Here is a 21,352-nt window from a genome sequence, read left to right on the forward strand (position 1 = left end):
AACTTGTTCATCAATGATCTAGAAGATGAGGTAAGCAGTGAGGTGGCAAAGCTTGCAGATGACACCAAGTTGTTCAGGACAGTCAAAACCAAAAAGGATTGTGAAGAACTACAAAAAGATCTCAGCAAACTGAGTGATTGGGCAGCAAAATGGCAAATGAAATTTAATGTGGGTAAGTGTAAGGTAATGCACATTGGGAAAAAGAACCCAAATTACACATACATCATGATGGGGTCAAATTTAACTACGACAGATCAGGAAAGGGATCTTGGAGTTATAGTGGATAGTTCTCTGAAGACATCCACGCAGTGTGCAGCGGCAGTTAGTAAAGCAAATAGGATGTTAGTAATTATTAAAAAAGGGATAGATAAGATGACAAAAGATATCATACTTCCCCTATATAAAACTATGGTATGCCCACATCTTGAGTACTGCATGCAGACATGGTCTCCTCACCTCAAAAAAGATATATTGGCATTAGAAAAGGTTCAGAAAAGGGTGACTAAGATGATTGGGGTTTGGGAATGGGTCCCATATGGGGAGAGGCTAGAGAGACTGGGACTTTTCAGTCTGGAAAAGAGGTGATTGAGGGGCAGTATGATAGAGGTATATAAAATCATAAATGGTGTGGAGAAAGTGAATATAGAAAAATTATTTACTTTTTCCCATAATACAAGAACTAGGGGACACCAAATGAAATTGATGGGTACTAGGTTCAAAACTAACAGCGCACAGTCAACCTGTGGAACTCCTTGCCAGAGGAGGCTGTGAAGGCCAGGACTCTTTTTGGGTTTAAAAAAGAGCTCAATAAATTTTTGTAGGTTAGGTCCATAAATGGCTATTAGCCAGGGGTAAAGCATGGTGCCCTAGCCTTCAGTACAAGGGCAGGAGATAAATCACTTGATCATTGTCTTCTGTTCTCCTTCTCTGGGGCACCTGGCATTGGCCACTGTCAGCAGACAGGATACTGGGCTGGATGGACCTTTGGTCTGACCCAGTATGGCCATTCTTATGTTCTTAGGGAAGTGAAGGGCTTGGGGCCTAGCAAATTCATGGTCCATTTTGGTAAATTTCAGTTTGCTTTAAAATATTAAATGTCATGGTTTGCCTTGCCTGTGAAATGAAAATCTCTCTGAATCTAGCACTCCCCTCATGGATTGCTCTAAGGGCCCCGAACTGTCAGACAAAGCAGTGGGATGTAGCCCTCTCTTTAGAGTTGTCTCTTCCTATTATCGCAAAACAAGAAAGGTTAGTTTCACAGAGAGGTAGCATAGCACAGTAAAGCTTGTCCCACGCTGGTTAGGACCCAACACATCCCAAACATGACTTTGTTGGACAAGGGGAGGTCCTAGCCACTGGCTCCTAAGCCCTCCCTGCTATATCCCAGCCGCCCCTGCACTTGATGAACTACTTGCCCAGCTGCAGAACCTTGGCCCCATACCACCACTGGGCAGCCACTTCCTACCCCACCACACTGCAGAGTTGCCATGGTACTCTGCCCCTCTGCACTTAGGCTTCTGGGCCAGGGGGCATTCATGGCTGGACCAGAGTGCCAGTTTTCAGAGGTGCAACCTGTAGGAAGAATAGGGCAAGTTGGGGGAGAGAAACTTCTGCCATGAAGAGAAGGATTTGGGGACATTTGTATGAAGGGACAAGAAAATCCTAGTAGGTACAGTTATGTTTGCCTTGTGAAGTACACACCACCTTGCTTTTTTTTTAGGACTCCTAGTTAGAGCTATTACCCAAAGGCTAAATCATAATCCTCTATGCTCAAGTCATGCCTATGGTGCAATGCTTTCGCTAATGGGGACACAAGCAACATTTTTGTTTAAGTGTAAGCCACAAGGCAGACCAGGTAAGAATCTGAGCTATGCATGCCAAGAGTTTGAGGGACAGGTGAAGAGAAATGAGAAGGTGGGAATTGAGGAAGGAGCAGAAGGAAGTTCAGAGATAAGCAGAACTGTGCTGAAGAAAAGCTTTTGGATAAAGTGTAACTGGAAAGAGGCTTCCAACGATCAACAAAGAGTCTTGCTTCCCATGTTCTGAGAAACAGGATTTTATATACATTCTTTGTACATGAATAGCATTGTACCAGCCCAAGCCCCTCTCCTGCCCCCCTCCCCACCACCCAAAAAACACAAACCTGTCACTCTCTCAAGACAACACACAAGACCCCAAATATAGGCTAACCCAGTCAGATCAAAAAGTAATCATCAAAAATGTAGCAACTCTATGCACGTTTACATTGCATGAGCAGGAGAATTATTCTAGACAAGTAGAACTGAACTAAATCTATTCAGAGGATAAAGTAGCTGGGTGCAATTTAAGCATCCCCTTGTCTCCATTTCAGTTAACAAGTTTGTCCCTAACTTCAATGAGGGGTAGAAGGCAAGAGAAGTTTGGAAGCTTTTTTTTTTTCTTTTTTTTTTTTGAAGTCCTTACAGTCAGCCTTCAAACACTTTTATAAAACAATTTTTGCTATGAAAAAGTATACTTTTTATGTTACATTTATAACAAAGCTTAAAGAAAATAAGATACATGTATTCAATTGCATCAGATGTCAAATGAAAGACTACACAATACAAAAATTTTAGAATTTACAAACTCAAGAGTCTAAGTGGTCAGTGCTTTTCTAACAACCTATAAAGATGCACTTTAGTGTCTCCTCCAGCTACACTCAGCGTGAGCATATGGAAAGCAATTGAGGGGAAAAGCAGTTAAGGTGGATTCTGTTTACGAATACTGAAGAATAGCTAAGTTTACCAGCAATTGCAAACTTGAAGGATGACTACTAGCAGACACTATCAGGTATTTAGGCTCCAACAATACATGTATTTAGATTTTTTTTTTGTTTTTTTTTTTTAAAGACAAATGGTTTCAGGTATTGAAATCTAAATGAAAATAGTTTAAACAATTTAGACAACCCCCACCATGTTTGAAAACCTAATATTAGAGCACTGAAGTAGTATGTGAGATCCTGACAATGAAGCTCATAAATGTCATTGCTCACAGCAGGTGCAATAACTTAATTCTATCTAGTGAAGTGAAATTTGTTAGAACTATTAAATATCAGTAATGAAGGCAACAAAATATATTTTAAACTCGATGTTCTTCGAAGCCACCAACATTTTAGAATTTAGAATATTCAGAAATGTCAAAATAATGGACGTGCTTCTTACACTTAGAAGTACAAACATTGTTACTGAATTTTTGGTGTGGCTTACATTACTTTTAGGCATAATAAAGGAAGATATTTAAACCAAATAACGTTTAAATACATTACGTATTTCATCTTTTTGGTGGTGGCTTTTCAATATAATCACTTTAGTATGGGCTTGGTCATTTAATTCACAAGGAAATACTAACAAAACTACTTATACTACTGATGGAGGAGCACACTGGAAATACTGATTTACCTTTATAGTAAATATTTTTAGAGACCATATTTAGTATATGGTTAAGACCCCTTCCTTCGGATGAGCTGTCTAGACCACAGACTATCACACACTTTATATAAAGTTTTTCAAAGGAAGCTTAGCGCTAAAGCTACCATAGCCACTCAGAGCAACACCATCCCCACTTTGTGAAGAACAAAAAAGTGACCAGAGGGGAACTTGGGCTGTTAAGATTTCTACTGACTATATTTATGTTGAAATTAGCAATTCAGTAACACTTCCAGCACAAGGCCCTGCTCCCTCTCTACAGCAGTGATCCACAGGATCCTCATGTTCAATCTGCTATAAGAGGGGGCTAGAAGCCAGAGCACAGTAACATCCAACATTAACCTGATTAAAGAGACAGTAACCTTTTTTGTCCATCTTAGTGTTTTAGTTGCCATGACCCCAAAAAATTTAAGAAGTAACACTTCCAATTTCTTTCTTTATTTGTAACCTTTTGGAACTAATCACACAGAACTACAAAATTAGCAAATGCTTTGAAATCTGTATACAAAACATAAATTACCTCTAATTTCAAACTCAGTTATTGTTCCACTCAATCCTTAGAAAAAGTGGCTCCAGAAGTAAGTCTCAGAACATTCTTAAAAAAGGAAACTGTTCCTTTAATATCACACCCAGCCCTCCCCCATTGCCCAAATCTCAACAGATGTTTAGTCATCCTCAGGGACATTTCCAAGATGAGATTTTATGTTCCGTTCCCATAGCTTCTGGTTATCAGAAAACCCATGTTTTCCTTTGTTGAAAGAATTTGGTCCTGCTGAGGTTGGTGTATCTCTGAAAGAAAGTTAGATGTGGACATTAGTTAATAAAACAACTAGTAAGGAGAACTGGATATGAGACTTGAGTTTTTCAGCTTTACTTTGCTATTTCACATCCACCGTGTACCAGGCATGACGAAAAATTACAAGTGATGGAATCACTTTTCAGGGGCTTACAAGAAATTAGTTTAGCTCTCAGTTTGGTTTCCAGTGTAAAGATGTCAGTCACCACAAGTAGCAATGTTGTGAGCTGTACCCAGAACTGACCCCTCCAAAAGCAGCCTGACACACCAAACCAGGGAGGAAAAGGTACAGGGAGGTATAAGCTACACTGTGAAATATGGGGGAGTGGGGGGTTGTCACCTAAGGATGAATTTAAAACAAAAAACAAAAAACCACACACACACAGGATCCAGGCCTGTCAATTATGCATTTTTCAATAGTACACCTCAAACATCCTTAAATAATGTTAAACCACTTTAGAAGTCTGAATCTCAAACTCAGTCCTCATCTGAAGGTGCAACTCAAGTCGTCCCTAATATTTATACTGAAGCCTAACTTGGCCCTCACTCACTCTCAAAGTTGCTGTAGGCAGAAAAATACACAAGTCTAACAAAACATTATAAACGCATATTATTCTAAGAGTTACTTAACTCCTCCCTATAAGCAGAAAATGTGTTATGCAGGAGTCTTAACTATAGCATACCAAACTAATTCTTATGAGGCTATATCTGAAAAAAAACCCTCAGGTTCAACACAAACCCCTTTCTCCATGTGAAAAGAGTTCAAGTCATGTACAGACTACCCCAGGTGGGAATACATTCAGTAAGTCCCCAACTTACACTGTTAATTCATTCTGAAGGTCACAATGTAAATTGAAAACCACTAAATCGGGGAAGGCTTGGGGGGCGGGGCGGGCGCTGGAGCCCTGGGAGGGAGCAGGGGGGTTAAGCCTGGGGTGGATTAGGGCTGCAGGAGGGTGTGGGTGGGCATGTGGTTGGGATGGGGGTTGGAGCTGGGGCCACAGGGGTGGTGGGTAGGGAGGCTGGAGTTAGACCCCTGGGCGCAGGTTGAAGCCGGAGCCCTGTGTTCCAGGGGGTATGAGCTGGGGCCACTGGGGGGGGGGGGTTAGCTGGAGGGGGGAGAGCCTCCTGCACCGGCTAACAGCTGGAGCCCCCATGTGTGCTGGCAGCCCAGCATGTGCTGGGGGGGGGGAAGCTTTGAGCTGGGCAGAGGAAGGACTGAATGGGGTGAACTGGGGCAGGGGTGGGTTGAGCTGGCAGGGGGGTTAAGAGTCGCTGTGCATGCTGCCCCGGGTGGCTGACAGCTGCAGCCCCACATGCTGGGGTCGGGGGGAGGTGAGCTGCAGCCATAGGGGGGAGGGGCTGAATGGGGGTGCACTGGGGTGGGAGGTTTGGAGCCCTGTGTGCACTGAGCCAGCCACATGAGTTTGGATCCAGGTCCGTGGGGGCTGGGCCATGGCGGTTGGAGGTAGGCCCGTGGGTGTTGGAAGGGAGTCCCAGGCATGTGGCTAGAGCTCCTTACTGGAGGAGATGAGCTAGGGTGCGGGGGTCGGGCAGGGAGGCGAGCTGGGGCCACAGAGGCAGGGGAGTTGGAGGTATTGAGACAGCGGGGAAGGTTAAACGGGGTTGAACTGGTGCCGCTGTCAAGCGGCACTGCTCTGGGAAGCAGGGAAATGGGGCTCTTAGCCTGCTTAGCTGCCTGCTGCTGCAGGAAGCCAGGCAGGCTGAGAGCCCAGCCACCTCACATTGTGTGAAACTCATGTTAAAACAATGTTTGTGCAAGGTGATACTGTGTAAAGTGGGTGATTACTGTATGAATCAGGGGTCAGCTGCGTAAGAGTGCAGTTGTGTACTCTGGATTCGCGTACTCCGAGACCTCTATGGATCCATGTAACTCAGATCCAGGTAAACTAGGGACTTACTGTACTGTGAAGGGTAAAACCAGACAATTTAGGACCGGGAAAAATGAGTTCAAAAGTAAAAAAAACAGGAAGCACAGATATTTGCTTCTTGTTCTAGTAACATCCAGAAGCTGCACCTAAATTTCCATCCTAAGTGAGGAAGAAGTAGGACCTCTCTCATTCCATTCTGGCAAAACTAAAAGGGCATTTAAATTGATGCACATCTGCAGTCCTGCTTTTAGCCATGGGTGAAATGTGAGAAATTCCAGTTTGTAACGTCTCTTTTCGGAAGAAAATTACAGTGAAGTTACGCTATCCTGTTCACCCTTCATACATTTCTGGACCATTGGCAAGACAATCTGAGTTGCAGAAAGTCCATCCTTCCCTACATAACCATCTCCTCTCCCACCACCACCTCCTTTGGAATAATGAGGTTAAAGATGATTTACCTTCCGATATTCTTCATGCGCATCTTTGCTTCTGGAGGCATTTCTTCTGGTTCACTCTAGTTACAGAGAGAACATGAATATTAGGTTATCAACAGAGAAGAAAAACATGTTTAATGTTCAGAGACAAAGTGGCGCGACCTTCCTCTGGAAAGTAAGATGTGTTAAAGTACACAGGCTGTGTCTACACTAGAGAGTTTTGTCGACAGACGGGGCGGCCTTCAATTGACATAACTCAGGGAGCGTCCACACACAGTGTTCTGTGGACAGGGTCTTGACAGAACTCTGTATTTGTCTTGACAGTGTGTTATCCCTTGAAAATGCGAGGAATAATGCTTCTGTCAATAGAGTTCTGTCAACAGAAGTGCAGTGTAGACACTTCTGTTGAAAGAGAGGGCTTCCAGTTCACCAGGCAGCCTGTTTGCAGAGCTTCCAGTCAGCCATTCTGTCAGAGGACTGAGCAGTCTGGCTGCTCCGTCGATCTGCTTTTGTGTGTACATGCACTTTGCCAACAGAGTTTCTATTGACACAACTCTGTCAATAGACGGTACTAGTGTAGACATAGCCAGAGTGTGTTCAGTCTGTAAAGCCATGAAGAGTAAAGAAAACTACCTGTGATAAATACATTAATACTGTAGGGAACACTGATGCTCAGATTCAGTAAAATGCCAGCAAATATGCAGTACAACTCCGTACAAACCAGTGGTTACATTTTGGCACCATGAGTTGATCACCTTACACCATTTGTCCTTGATGGCAAATTTGCTGGGCACATCAGCATGTCCTAATACCATCGTGTAATCCCCCAGCAGCTCTCTCTTAACCTTTTAACATTTAGTAAGGTCCCCTCTGTAGGCTTAACATAGTTATAGCCTTGACGTTCACATAATCTACTGTTTGGTGCAAAAATACTTCCATTAGTTTGTTTTAAGCCTACTACCTCTTAATTTCACTTGGTGGCCCCCTAGATCTTGTTATTTATTCCTTGTCATAACACACTTATTTTCTTTCTCCATACCACTCATCATTTTGATGATAGACCTCTATCATATCTCCCCCACCGCCAAGTCATCTTTTCCAAGCTGAAAAGATCCACTTTGATAAATCACTCCTCATAAAGAAGCCATTTCATAACCCTAATAATTTTTGTTTCCTTTTCTGAGCTTTTTCCAATTCCAGTATCACTTTGGAGATGGGGGTGACCAGACTTGCATTCAGTATTCAAGATGTGGGCATACCAGAGATTTATAAAGAGCCAAATATTCTGTCTTTTTCTATCCCTTTATTAATGATTCCCAACACTTTGCTTTTTTGACTGCTGCTGGTCTTCAAATGGATGACCCACTTCCTCAGATTATTGGACTAGAAGTGACAATTAGAATCCGGGGTTTATACAGCTCAGGGGAGGAGGGGGGAAAGGAAGTAAAGAGGAAAAAAAAAAAAAAAAGGTGCTACCAGTCACTAGTAGGACCAACAAACAATGCACATTAAGACTATGTCTACACTAGATATAGCAGTGAACCATGGACACGCAATTTCAGCTATACTAATTGCATAGCCAAAAATCAACTTCATTGGTCGATTTTAATGTCTGTTTACAAGGAAGGTCAATGGGACTGTTTCTCCCATGGACCTTCCTTGAGGAGTTCTGAGGTGAACTCTGCATGTGCAAAACCAAACCAAACCCCCTGAAGACTGACCCTGACCGGGTTGATCTTCAGCAGTAGTACAGACCTAGCCTAAGTTATGTATGATGTGTGCTGTTCCTGCCCTTGTATTGCATAAGATAATTGAGATCTCTGTTAAGGCCTAATTTGAATGTGTCAAATTTGCAAATGAATTCCACCACACATAAACCTATAGGGAAACCATTTTTACCTCCTAGGACATTCAATAATCAATTTAAAAGTAGCCATTCTTCTAGAAAAGGGTTTTACCACAAGATTACAAACGGAGATATATGAATTGAAATTAATTTGCAAATTCAACACACTTAAATCTGATCCAGTGTTTCCCTTAAGCATACAGCTTGTATTTATCTGTAATAATAAAGAGAAAAATTCAACCATAAATTCCATTATTAAATCTAAAGGTTGAATTTTGTTTATAGGGACACTGCAAACATGCCTAACATGACAAAGCAATCATCACACCCATATAATAGTAACACGCAGTTACGAAGAATAATGTTTTAAATTCTAGTACACTGGCATTTTTGTGGAGAAGCTCACAGAGCACCTAACTCACACCGTAACTCTAATCAGCACTACTTATTCCCTCTTTAGTGAATGAAGTCTTCAGGTGGTATTTACTTACATCATCATCTTCATTGAAAACTGCTGCTACAGAAAGAGTTTTTGGAGCAAGGGTGGGAGCAGGCTCTTTCGGTTTCTGAAAGATTGAAAACATATCAAATGAAATGATACAAGTCTGCTTACTTGATTAGGATCCATTTAACCATTCAAAAGACATTTTAAAAATGGAATTCATTCAAACATCTTCACTGAAATTGAAGAATGTTTTTAAAAATTGTACATAAGTTGATTTCTAACTGGCTAAAGTAGAAGTCAAAACAGTTTTCCAGTAGTAGGTCATGGGAACATCTAATCATGTGGGCAAGATGTTTTCTGATGAACTAGCCCAATCCTCCTAGGTTTCACAAATTCCCTTCAAGCAAATATTAGTTTCTTGTAAGCATGCACATTGCAGGAGCATAGGGCCACTGGTGCCTGAGCTGGGAAATTACATCAGAATCTGAGCAGCTTTTTGGCAACTCTGTAAAAACACCCACTCTGGTCACATCCACATCTGTTCTTTATTCCCAAGGCCACACTGGAGTATTTCATCTGTTGACCCTGGGAGGTGGTATATGTTTGTTTTTCTGCACTTTAATAGTTCTTAATATTTTTTCTTGACTGAACAATCAATTGCTGTTTAGAATTCAATTCAGAAGCAGAATGCAGCACCAGACTTTCACATGGGGGTCTTGGTTGACAAAAGTCAAATTTTAAACAAAAAGATTACTACACTGCCCAACAGACAATTTCCCGTATCCATAGCATATCAAGCCATCAAAATCTGAGCTAAAGTAGGGCATATAATGCAAGAGGAATCAAAATGACACCAAAGGAAAATAAGATGAAAAAGTTTAATATGCTGGTAATAACTGATTTACACAGTAATATCCTGCTCTAGTGCATGCTCACTTCTGTAGTCTGATGGTGATATTATGCATTCATTTACACTCTGTGGTCACAAACAGAAGCAGATATTGGGGGAGGTACAAGATTAGGTTCAGTGTGTAGATGCCTTCGCATTTATGCATTATCCTACTTGGAAAGAACTTCACCTTCCCCAGAGCTATCAGCACAAACCACTAGCAGAGGCCAGGGATCAACTGCACCACATTTGGATCCAAAACTAGTTGTAAGATTTAGTAAACACAGACACTAAAATTAACGAGCTAGAAATGCTACAATTCACTTGAACTTGCTAGCGGCTCAAAAGTCATCTGTGTCTACTTTTCAAGGACTGAGTTAACCTTATTGTACATGTTCTAATTTTTTTTTTTTTAAAAGTAAAATGCCTTGGAAAAACATCCCACTGAGCAATCTTTTTACCTTCTGTTGGTTTGCACAATGCAGACATTACAGAGGTCTTCAGGAATAGACGCTGAGCTGAGCCTATAATGCACATTTCCCTAAGGTATCTAAGAACTGTATAAAATTACATTAAGTAAACAAGCAGATGCTTGCCCGTCCCAGAATAGTGAACAATGAAGCAGGTTAGTCAATGGGTAAATCCATCTGACTGATAACTAGAAACTGCTTCAATTTAATTCATCCATATAAACATGCAGGCATTATCAAATCTGACCTGGACAACAGAGGAAAGATTAAAAACTCGTGGAAACGCAGTCTGGCAATAAGCCCCTCTTCCTACACATTCTGCAGATACTGATCTCAGCAGTGACTACGTACCAATAACTTTTATACAAATCCTCTTTGACAGCTTTATTTAATTAAACTAACTGGCCTTCTGAAGGAAGAAGTAAAGGTGAAAGATATTTTTCCAATGCAAAAATAATACCTTGGAAGTTAAAGAACACAAAGAATTACTAGCCCACCCACATGTGCCAGTGCAAGACATAGTGCTTTGTCCAGTGTAGTAGTCAGAAGTGTCCTAAGAATGTGAGTTTTCTAGCACTCCCCACCAGAAGCTATTCTAGGCTCAGATAACAAGAGCATGCAAGGACAATTTATGGTTAATTTTGTCCCACTTCTCTTGCTTTCTCAGCCAATTATACACAACTCTCCTTGGTGTTGTACCCTTCAAATACTTACTAGAACATAAGGATAGGCATAACAACACTTCCCCCATATCAATATATACTTAACCAATCCATATTACATTTCATTAGTTTTTTTCTCCAAGTCAGTGCCTCAGGAATAGAATACTCGCTAGGTCTTATGTTTTACTTCAAAATAAGTCAAAATACTCAAACAACTTACATTTGCTCCAAGTTTGATGGATATTGCAGATGCTTTCTTTGTTGTCTGACTGCCTATGGCAAATCCAAACTTGGACATTTTGGCAGGAGCGGGCTTTGTGGTGAAATCTTCAGCTTCTTCATCAGCTACCCGTTTCTCTGCGCTGCGACTCGAACTTTCCCCTCCATTACTGGAAGAAACAGTCTTAGTTTTCACAGGTTTTTCTGCCTCTTCTTCAGGTCCTGGTGAAGTCGAAACAACTTACCAAGATGAGCTACTTTTACTGAGCAGACTGTTGGGCACAGCAACCTCATAAAGCATTGTTATTGGTAGGGTACTTAGAGTGCCAGCAGTCTCTTCCACTGCTGCACATGCAGCACATAGAGAGAAACAGTGCAAGAAACTGCAAACACTTAACTAATACAGTATAAAAAAATCTTTGTACACACAGAAGTATGAAAAAACAAAGCTTCAGCTGACTATTAATATATGTGACTAAATATATGGAGAGAGTTGCATTTCATTTTATAAAGTCTTCAATAGCCTAGGTTGCACAATTTAACGTTTCACATTTGGCGTTCCAGTTTTAAACATAGTGCACACAATTTAAGATTAGATAATGCATTAGACTTATTTACATTAAAAAACGCCCATGTCAGTCTATAGGTTCCTCTAGCTGATCATTAAGACCATACAAGTAGTTGAGACTGGTAGCTTCAACCTAATTTATAGTCACTGCTTGTCCACAGCCCTCAGTTCAACACAACTAACAGGTACGGGGTCCTCGTTATAAGTCACTTTGCTGTAAGTCGTTTTTAAATCGTTAATTCAGGAAAGCAGATTCACTGCAAGTTGCACTGATCTGCTCTTATGTTGTTTAGGGGATGAGAGACAAAAGCCAAGAACATAGTGGACGTTTGTCGTGGCCATGTGGAAGGCGCTGTAGTGCAGGGGTCCTGGAAGTGAGCCCTGAAGTAATGGGAGACCAGTGGGGAGCTGCAAGGAGCTGGCGGGAGTCAGGGGGCAGCTGGCAGATAGCCAGGGGCCTGGTGGGGAACTGCAGGGACAGGTGGGGAGCCAGTACGGAGCTGGCTTATCTTTTTCAATTTTTCCCATCTCTCATTTTTCTATTTATTTATTTCTATTATACTTCTATTTATTGTTTTTGGGGGTTATAGGTACATTATATGTATCACACGTGTACACTTTGTGCATTGCATGGAGACTACATTATTCCTTATGGATATTAATTCCCCTTTATAAGTCATTTCACTATTATTTGTCATTTATATTATTTAGGAACATAACCTGGACTTATAACAAAGATCCCCTCTTCAGACTATGGGGGCAATTAGCACCAGAAGAGCTAACTGAAGCAAAGTGGTCATCTTCCCTGAGTTTGCACAAAGTGATGAGAAATGCCCTCTTCCTGATTCATGCAGACAAACACTGACATCACATATCTGTGCTCGTAAAAGCTCCCTCAGCTGCACCAAGTGAAAAAAAATCATCACCAGATTATGCTCCTGGAGCTCAGGAAGCAGTACACACAAAGCAGAGCCTGTTCTTTTACTGCTGCAAGACAAAGAGAGAAACTGATGGAGAATGAACAGAAAAGAAGTGAGATTATACTACTGGCCTTAGAACACTAACTTTGGACTGAACTAGGTCCCTTGCTACAAGAGAAACCAGGGCACAGGAACACCATGGAGACATCAAATTCATATCCTGAGCAAAGAGACTGCCTTATACTGCTCACTAGCAACCGTTAGCAACCATGTGGAAAAAACAGCAGCTCAAAACTGCGTATGATTATAAAGACTGTAGACTTAGGGGAAAGAAAAACATCTGGAGAATGAGAAGAAATAAGGAAACAGGGCAATCTACAAAAGGAAATGCAACATTCTAGTTTAGCACGAAACAAGTCTTTAAATGGCATTCATCTTCAGTCCCTACACACGATACCTCCACAATACCGCCCTACTAGCTTTCCTAAGAGCTGATGCGTGGTGTCCTCTCTGCCCATCTTCATCCCCCATCTACGTATAAGTTTCCAGCCATATTTGCCAGGTCATACAAACTGTTTGTCTATTTTTGCTCTCCAGGCAACAAACTATATGCTTAGCTCACTGTTTCAGCAGGCAAAACCAAAAACCACAAGACACATCCAACTTAGATCAATCATTTACCCTTGAGAGCATATCAGACAGTGAACTTGACTAAGAACTCAACGCTAATTAGGTTCACTATGCATAAGTGACATTAGCCTCTGCTGCTCTCCAACTTGACCTAGGAAGAGAGAAATAAAAGTGACACAGATGAGGGCAGGAGCGAAAAGACAGGATAAATTTACAGATAAGGGAGACAGAATCCAGAGGAAGAACACTTGAAAAAAATTACTTGACATCAATGTTTGGTACTTCTAATGCTGGTGTATTCCAGCTGAGATTTCTGAAGACTATTACAGGACAATTTTTCTAAATGAGCCTTAAAGCAACCCTACATCCAAACTAGTCTTTCATATAATCAACCAAAGTTTTCATTCCTAATTTTAGAAAACGGTAGCTTGAGATAGAGCACCCTATATTAGGCAAAAATGTTTCAAGCAGAAAAGCAAAACTGCCATTGGAATATGCTATATTGCCAATAGATCAGGGGTGAGGAACCACAGCCAGAATTTTGGCTTGCCTACATGTGGACCCCAAGCATCAGGGCTCCCTTTCCCAGAATTCGGCCCACTGTGGGTAAAGGGTGTTGAATCCCAAGCCTCTTGGGCCAGATCAGACAAGCTGGGGCCGGATCTTACCCATATGCTCCGCCAGAAGGGGAGGCACAGGGGGGCAGGAAGTGGCTCCCTGCAGTGCCGCTACCACTCGCTGCTGTTCTCCGGACAGGGAAATGGGGTAGGGAACAGCAGTGCTGCCCAGAGGCTTTATGCCACTGCTCTGATTGGCCAGAATTGGCTTAGGTTGAATTATAGTTTTATTAATATTTCAAGATTAACCAGAAGCTACCTGTATTGGAAGTTTAGCCAAGACTGATTAGTTTCCTCTGAATTTGTTCACAAAACAGTACAGAATTTTCACAGACAAGGAACTTACAAATGAACCTGAATATCAACCATTTCACGAGACCTTTCGCAAGTGCTCATTTGTAACATTTCAGGTAACTGACAAATAAGACAATATATATAGGCTTAAAGCTTTGTTTCTGTTCTGAAACTGTGGACATCTCCCTCTTTGTGTATCCGCCATATTCTCCTATTTTCTTTCTCGCCCTTCCCTTTCTGATAATCACTAGCTTTTATCACCCTCATTCTTTGTATTTTGCATTCTCCAGACACTTTGAGTTGAGCAAGATTATATTTAAGAAATTAACATTTCTTTTTTTAAAAGCCCAGATATATTGAATTTTGGATATCTTCTCTTTGTAAGGCTCTCTGAGCACATTCCTAATAAGCTACAAAATGCTAACGTATGTATTTTAAGGCTAAATTTCTAGGACTCCAAGCACTATAAGGAGATATAGTGCATCTATGGAAGAAGGCCTAGAAGTAATGTTTCATGAAATGTATCAGTTCTGCCCTTCTGGAATATGATTTTTATTTATTTATTTATTTATTTATTTATTAAACAAGGAAGATTATCAGATTCATTCAGAAAGAGCAAAAAGGAGGCTTTGCCAAAATTAGATATTTGCTTTTATTGAACTAAATTGTTACCTTTAAAAACCATTAAATTAATAGCTAACCTGGAATACTGATAACCAAAAGCTGAAGTCTAAACACTACATATAAAGAGGAGATGAGTCTCTTCATACTCTTTACTTTTAACATAACTTGATATCAAGTTATCAGAAGACTGTTGAGGTAGTGTGAAGCTCTTCAGCCTGTTGACATAGTGTGAAAGCTACTTCTATTAGCTACATTTAGGACTAGTGGTAGACTGCTAGCAACAAGAGTTTCCCTAAAGAAACTCCACTACATGAAGAGCCGCAAAATGTTTAAAGCAGCACAGTGGAAATTTCCTTCAAATACTACATTTCTGTAGGTAACAAGAAAAATACAGAAGCTAATTTTTCTCATTGAAAAACTCGTCTGGATACAGGTTTAACACCTGCTCTTAAGTGGGTTTTTTAGTCTTTTTCTCTAAATCTCAGAGTGCATTTAGGTTTTGCTGCTTTCTAATATCAGCCAGATTATACTGCAGTTTTTTTCCTACCTCCCACAAGCATCACAGCTATTTTGATAACTGCTCAGACCTGTGCTCTTACAGGTCATAACTAGTTAGAAGAATTACTCACTCGCAAGTCAACAGGGACATATAAATGAGCGGTTTTCATCCTTTTCTATGTAGGTTGTGCATATGACAGGCTGGATAAAAAAATCGTTTTCGATTTTTTTTTAAATAAAGTACAAATTTTCTCATTTAAAAATAACACTTATAATTAAAGCTCATGACTAGCACACCACACATACACTTGAAGTCTCACAAAAATGAATCAACAGCTCTAAATCTGTCCAACCCAACCATCAGCTCTTGCTTCTTCAAGGTTCTGGGCCTTCCATTTCTGTTTTTCAGCAAAATAGACAATAATATGTGCAAAGACAGGCACAAGCTGCATGGGCTTGTTTTTGTTTTGTGCTTATGTGATGGTACACCTGGGCCAAGCACAAAAGAGCAGTTAGATAAGACACTGTCTTAAGACAGAGAATATGTACGGAAGTACAGAAGCAGCAAAGAAAGGAACAGTGGAGTGGACAGGAAAGAAAAAGGGAAGACATTACACAGCTTCCTATATTCTTCCCACAAGAAAAAAAAAACAAAAAACAACTGCCACGACTTCTGGGCATAAAAGAGACCCTATCTGGGAATATTGTGAAGAAATGTGCTCCCTGGGTAAAAAAAGAAAAACGTGTCAAGAAGATAACGCAGGACCTAGCTGCAAGAATAAAACAGCATAAGGAAAAATGCTTTTTGGAAGAAAACGATGCGAATATGGCTGAGTGGTTCAACTGACTAGTAACTTGAATGATTCACTTTGCAATGCTTTATTCTGACTCTATATGCCTTTTAGTAGAGGTGTGATTTGACAAGTAAATTCCCAAAGTTGTCAGGTTAGATGTTGCTAGAAAAAAAAAAGTTTAGTTTCAAGCTAATCCTTATTGCTTGATCAATCACTGAAACAATGTAACACAGAAAGTTGCAGTATGAGAAATCCAGAGTTGTCAGTTGCCGCTGTGTGACATTTTCTCATTTTATATTAAATACATGCCCCTTATTCTGGAACCATTAGGGCCACAAAAACATACATAAGTCTATTCCCTATTTTACTTCAGCATAATTCAACTTTTCAAAGAGAACCACATTCCACATTTTTCTTTTAAAAAAAAAAAAAGCACAACAGAAGTACCAGTGAGTTCAAAGGGGCTTGCTCTAAAATTAAGCACACTCTAAGCACAGTCAGTCTTTGATTTAATTGAAGTTACCATAAAAGCTATCTACCCTGATATCTGGTAAACAGAACTGGCAATAATGCTAATTTTATGTCTTCACAAGTTGCTGCATTGCCTACTGGATAGAGCACTTGCCTCAGGGAAAAGCTGAGAGTTCCCAACCCCAGCGTAAGATTATTACGAGTCATATCAGTATAAAAGCATTTTCCACCTATGTTAATTTTAGAAGGCTCCAGTACTCAGGTGAAATCTTCAACTCTTCACACAAAGAATACAGAATAGCTCCAGAGTCTTTACCAACCTTCCACTTATAATTAAAATAATGTTCTAACATCACAGGATATGTGTGGCCCACTGAAGATTGCATGTCTGCAAAACTATTCAGTCACTGAATTAATAAAATCTAATGTACTGTCTCCTAAAACACTGAGATTTAAGGAGTACCAAAAACAAACAAAACCAAAAGTGTGTGTGCTTATAGCAATCTGTATAAAAAACTAAAAGCATACTATTTATGTGCCTATCTGAATTTATTCTCAGTTGTAGAACCTGTTCTAATTGGTTTAAGGCCTTCTCTTTATTGCCAAAGAGTGGCCCCCTCTGAAGCTCTAATGAGTTTTGTTTAAACCAAAAAGAGGAAGCCATTCGCTTGGCAAAGATACCAATATTACAAGATGGAATACTGGGGAGGGACGAACATGTACCTTTCTAACCCAACTGCAAAAATGACATGCCAGTAGATGTTACTATCAGACTAAAATAAAATTAATCTGATTTTCACTTTACATAAATCTTATAAATTGCTACAAAAAGAGTATAATATCTGAAGGGGTGTGTAAAGAAAATGATAATTTACCAACAACTGAGGAGGTGCCTTATAACTTATTTTTAAAAATGATCTGAGTCTTAAGAGGTAGAGGGATGACGGATCATTTGAAATTACAATACAAATTCCTCAAAATGTACAGTAGGGAAGTTCATTGGGCAATTTGGTTAAAAATGATAGGTACTTGTTCATGCAACTTAATCTCCTAAACAAACTTAAAAAAAACAAAAACCAGGAAATGTGACAAAAACTGACATCCCGTGACAAAGCTAAAGCTAAACCCAACCCTACAGTATTCACCCAAGCAAGATCCGCACTGAACAGCTCTTCCCAATGAAGCAACAGCAGCACTGACTTTAAATATATTTTAACTGCCGTGTGCAACCCACGAAAAGCAGACCACACAGGGTTAATGACTGCACTGCCATCTTTCCTGGGATCCAAGCAGCAAAATAAAACCAAAGGGCTACGCCACAAGACATGCTTTCAAAGACGCGTGTACCACATGCACTGAGGACAGGATCTCCAGCAGGTACTGCAGCGGCCCTGCCGCACCCAAGAAGGATGGCCCCATCCCCTGGTGTCCCTCCGCAGCCCGACGGTCCCGGGTCGCTCCCGGCCAGCCCAGGTGCCACCCCCACGCTGCTGCTGCTGCAGCAGCAGCCCAAGAGCCGCCCAGCCCCGCGCGCCCCCTTCGCTGGGGCAAGGGACGTGGGCACACCCGCCAACCAGGGCGGGTTCACGACTCGCATCGCGGGGCCAATCACCCGCGGGCCGCCCTCAGACTCGGCCCCGGGCCGGGCGCTGAACACGGCAGAGCGCGCCTCGAGGGCTCCCCCGCCCCCCCCCCGGGAGCCTCCCACGCGGGAATGGGGTTAGGATGGGGCGAACGGTGCTGCGTGTTCACCTCCGTCCGCCTGCGGCTGCTTCGCCTTCTCCGCTCCCGCTTTGCTGTCCGCCATTTTCCCCCGCCGCCTCCCCCCGGTCTCCAAGCATGCGCGCTAGCCTCCTTTAGTCCTTCCGCTCCTTCACCAAGGCGCCTCCCCGGGCGCGGCGCGCCCCAGGCGGAAGCGGTCAGCGAGTCACGTGACTCAGGGCTCCGGCGCTTACGCTTCGACAGCCAGTTGTGCCGCGACTCAGGAGGAGCTGACTTCCGACACGCGCGGCGACGCGACAGAGCAAAGATGGCAATCATCCGCTGCGTAATTGGTCGAGGAACGGCTGCCGCCTGACCAATCAGGGGGCCACCTGGCTTGGACAGTTAAAGGGCCAGTGTTAAAGAAATGTCCTTCATCTCCCTCCAGCTAGTAACAGCAGAAATGTAGCACTTTAAAGATTAACGATTTATTCGGTGATGAGCTTTTGTGGGACAGACCCACTTCTTCAGATCTACATTTCCAGGACAAACTGGCATTTATAAGTACAGAAGTCCCCCAAAAATTGTAATAAAAATGGACAAATCAAGTACATAGAACTGAAGGAAGTGTCTTGTGTGAGATATATCTGTCTGTGTCCGTGAGATAATTCCCAGCGTCAGAGGAAGTGAAGCAGTCCTCCTAATGTCATCTTTGCTCACGCCAAGTGCTAATGTGTCGCACACAAGTTCTCACCCCTTTAACAGAATGGCCCACTCCATTCAAGGGTTCAGGAATCTCCATACGTATAAGCGGGTCAGTGAACACTTCAATAAAGTGGGCCATTCGGTTGAAGGCCTAAGAACTTGTGTCTTAGAGCAAAGAAACTTTAAAAACATTACATGAGAAAGTTCTCAGTTGGAATTCATATTAAGTTCGACACATTAATGTGATGTGAACAGACACACCAATTACCTCACACATTACAAGGACTGCTTTCCTTCCTCTGATGCTCCTAATTATCTCAGGCAAGACACTTAACATCCCCCCACCCACCCAAACCCTCTTTTTCAGTCCTATGTATTTGATTTGTCAGTTTTTATTGCAATTTTTTTTAGACCTCTGTCCTTACGTGAGCCTGTATTGGAAATAAGATTTTCTCTCAACATAGCTTTTTCTGCCCCTTAAGGGTAGAAGGTGGGTGAGAGAAAGCAACACACACGGTGCCTCCAGTTAATGGTAGAATAGCAGGCAATAACACATCACAGGGGGAGCCTGCTGAACCATCATGAAGATCCCTGGATTGGAAGCTGCTCTCCACATGGATTTACAGCTGAGTTGTGCAGTGGCTCTACAGTCTGATCCTGGATCCACAGATTGCAATAGGCAGTTACACCAGTGAGCCTGGCCTGACTAGATTCTATTCCAGAGCAAGCTGACCCAAACTCCAGTGAAATCAATGGACAGAGCATGAATTTGAGATCAGACCCCCACATAAGAACGGCCATACTGGGTCAGACCAAAGGTCCATCCAGCCCAGTATCCCGTCTGCCGACAGTGGCCAATGCCAGGTGCCCCAGAGAAGGAGAACAGAAGACAATGATCAAGTGATTTATCTCCTGCCATCTATCTCCTGCCCTTGTACTGAAGGCTAGGGCACCATACTTTACCCCTGGCTCATAGCCATTTATGGACCTAACCTGCAAAAATTTATCGAGCTCTTTTTTAAACCCTAATAGAGCCCTGGCCTTCACAGCCTCCTCCGGCAAGGAGTTCCACAGGTTGACTGTGAGCTGTGTGAAGAAAAATTTCCTTTTATTAGTTTTGAACCTACTAGCCATCAATTTCATTTGGTGTCCCCTAGTTCTTGTATTATGGGAAAAGGTAAATAATTTTTCTATGTTCACTTTCTCCACACCGTTCATGATTTTATATACCTCTATCATATCGCCCCTCAATCACCTCTTTTCCAGACTGAAAAGTCCCAGTCTCTCTAGCCTCTCCCCATATGGGACCCATTCCAAACCCCTAATCATCTTAGTCACCCTTTTCTGTACCTTTTCTAATGCCAATATATCTTTTTTTGAGGTGAGGAGTATGATATCTTTTGTCTTATTATCTATCCCTTTTTTAATAATTGCTAACATCCTATTTGCTTTACTAACTGCCGCTGCACACTGCATAGATGGCTTCAGAGAACTATCCACTATAACTCCAAGATCCCGTTCCTGATCTGTCGTAGCTAAATTTGACCCCATCGTGTTGTACGTGTAATTTGGGTTATTTTTCCCCAATGTGCATTACCTTACACTTACCCACATTAAATTTCATTTGCCATTTTGCTGCCCAATCACTCAGTTTGCTGAGATCTTTTTGTAGTTCTTCACAATCCCTTTTGCTTTTGACTGTCCTGAACAACTTGGTGTCATCTGCAAACTTTGCCACCTCACTGCTTACCTCATTTTCTAGATCATTGATGAACAAGTTGAACAGGATCGGTCCCAGGACTGACCCCTGGGGAACACCACTAGTTACCCCCCTCCATTGTGAAAATTTACCATTTATTCCAACCCTTTGTTTTCTGTCTTTTAACCAATTCCCGATCCATGAAAGGATCTTTCCTCCTATCCCATGACCGCCTAATTTACATAAAAGCCTTTGGTGTGGGACCGTGTCAAAGGCTTTCTGGAAATCTAGGTATATTATGTCCACTGGGTGCCCCTTGTCCGCATGTTTATTAACCCCTTCAAAGAATTCTAATGGATTAGTTAGACACGACTTCCCTCTGCAGAAACCATGCTGACTTTTGCCCAACAATTCGTGCTCTTCTACGTGCCTTGCAATTTTATTCTTTACTAGTGTTTCTACTAATTTGCCTGGTACTGATGTTAGACTTATCGGTCTATAATTGCCAGGGTCTCCTCTGGAGCCTTTTTTAAATATTGGCGTTATATTGGCCGTCTTCCAGTCATTGGGTACTGAAGCGGATTTAAAGGATAGGTTACAAACCACTGTTAATAACTCCGCAATTTCACATTTGAGTTCTTTCAGAACCCTTGGGTGAATACTGTCTGGTCCTGGAGACTTGTTACTATTCAGCTTATCAATTAACTCCAAAACCTCCTCTAATGTCACTTCAAT

The 21,352-nt window shown here is 41.8% G+C and overlaps 1 protein-coding gene across 2 annotated transcripts; it reads right to left on the reverse strand.

Annotated features, from left to right (window-relative positions):
• Positions 1 to 163: 163 nt before the first annotated feature.
• PCNP (PEST proteolytic signal containing nuclear protein) lies at positions 164 to 18,394 on the reverse strand. Of its 2 annotated transcripts, none has more exons than XM_074999141.1 (5): positions 18,265 to 18,394; positions 11,098 to 11,266; positions 8,903 to 8,977; positions 6,590 to 6,645; positions 164 to 4,232 (listed from the first exon to the last, which is right to left on the reverse strand). In XM_074999141.1, exons 1-5 carry the CDS (start codon positions 18,351 to 18,353, stop codon positions 4,109 to 4,111), a joined length of 513 nt encoding a protein of 170 aa, XP_074855242.1. In that variant the 5' UTR covers positions 18,354 to 18,394; the 3' UTR covers positions 164 to 4,108. The 2 variants fall into 2 exon arrangements, with proteins under 2 accessions (XP_074855242.1, XP_074855231.1); XM_074999130.1 differs by having other exon boundaries at positions 2,103 to 4,232; positions 11,098 to 11,318; positions 18,265 to 18,359.
• Positions 18,395 to 21,352: the final 2,958 nt, after the last annotated feature.

This window comes from Carettochelys insculpta, chromosome 1 (assembly GCF_033958435.1).
Source record: "Carettochelys insculpta isolate YL-2023 chromosome 1, ASM3395843v1, whole genome shotgun sequence".
In the NCBI taxonomy this organism is placed as follows: domain Eukaryota; kingdom Metazoa; phylum Chordata; order Testudines; family Carettochelyidae; genus Carettochelys; species Carettochelys insculpta.

What these genes read in the sequence shown, in the direction of transcription:
- PCNP (XM_074999130.1), bottom strand. Translation starts at nt 18,319, where the DNA reads ATGGCGGACAGCAAAGCGGGAGCGGAGAAGGCGAAGCAGCCGCAGGCG. An exon ending in TTTTCAATGAAGATGATGAT is followed by an intron (nt 6,646 to 8,902) that starts GTAAGTAAATAC and finishes CTCTGTAACTAG; the next exon opens with AGTGAACCAGAAGAAATGCC. An exon ending in CGCATGAAGAATATCGGAAG is followed by an intron (nt 4,233 to 6,589) that starts GTAAATCATCTT and finishes ACTTTCTTTCAG; the next exon opens with AGATACACCAACCTCAGCAG.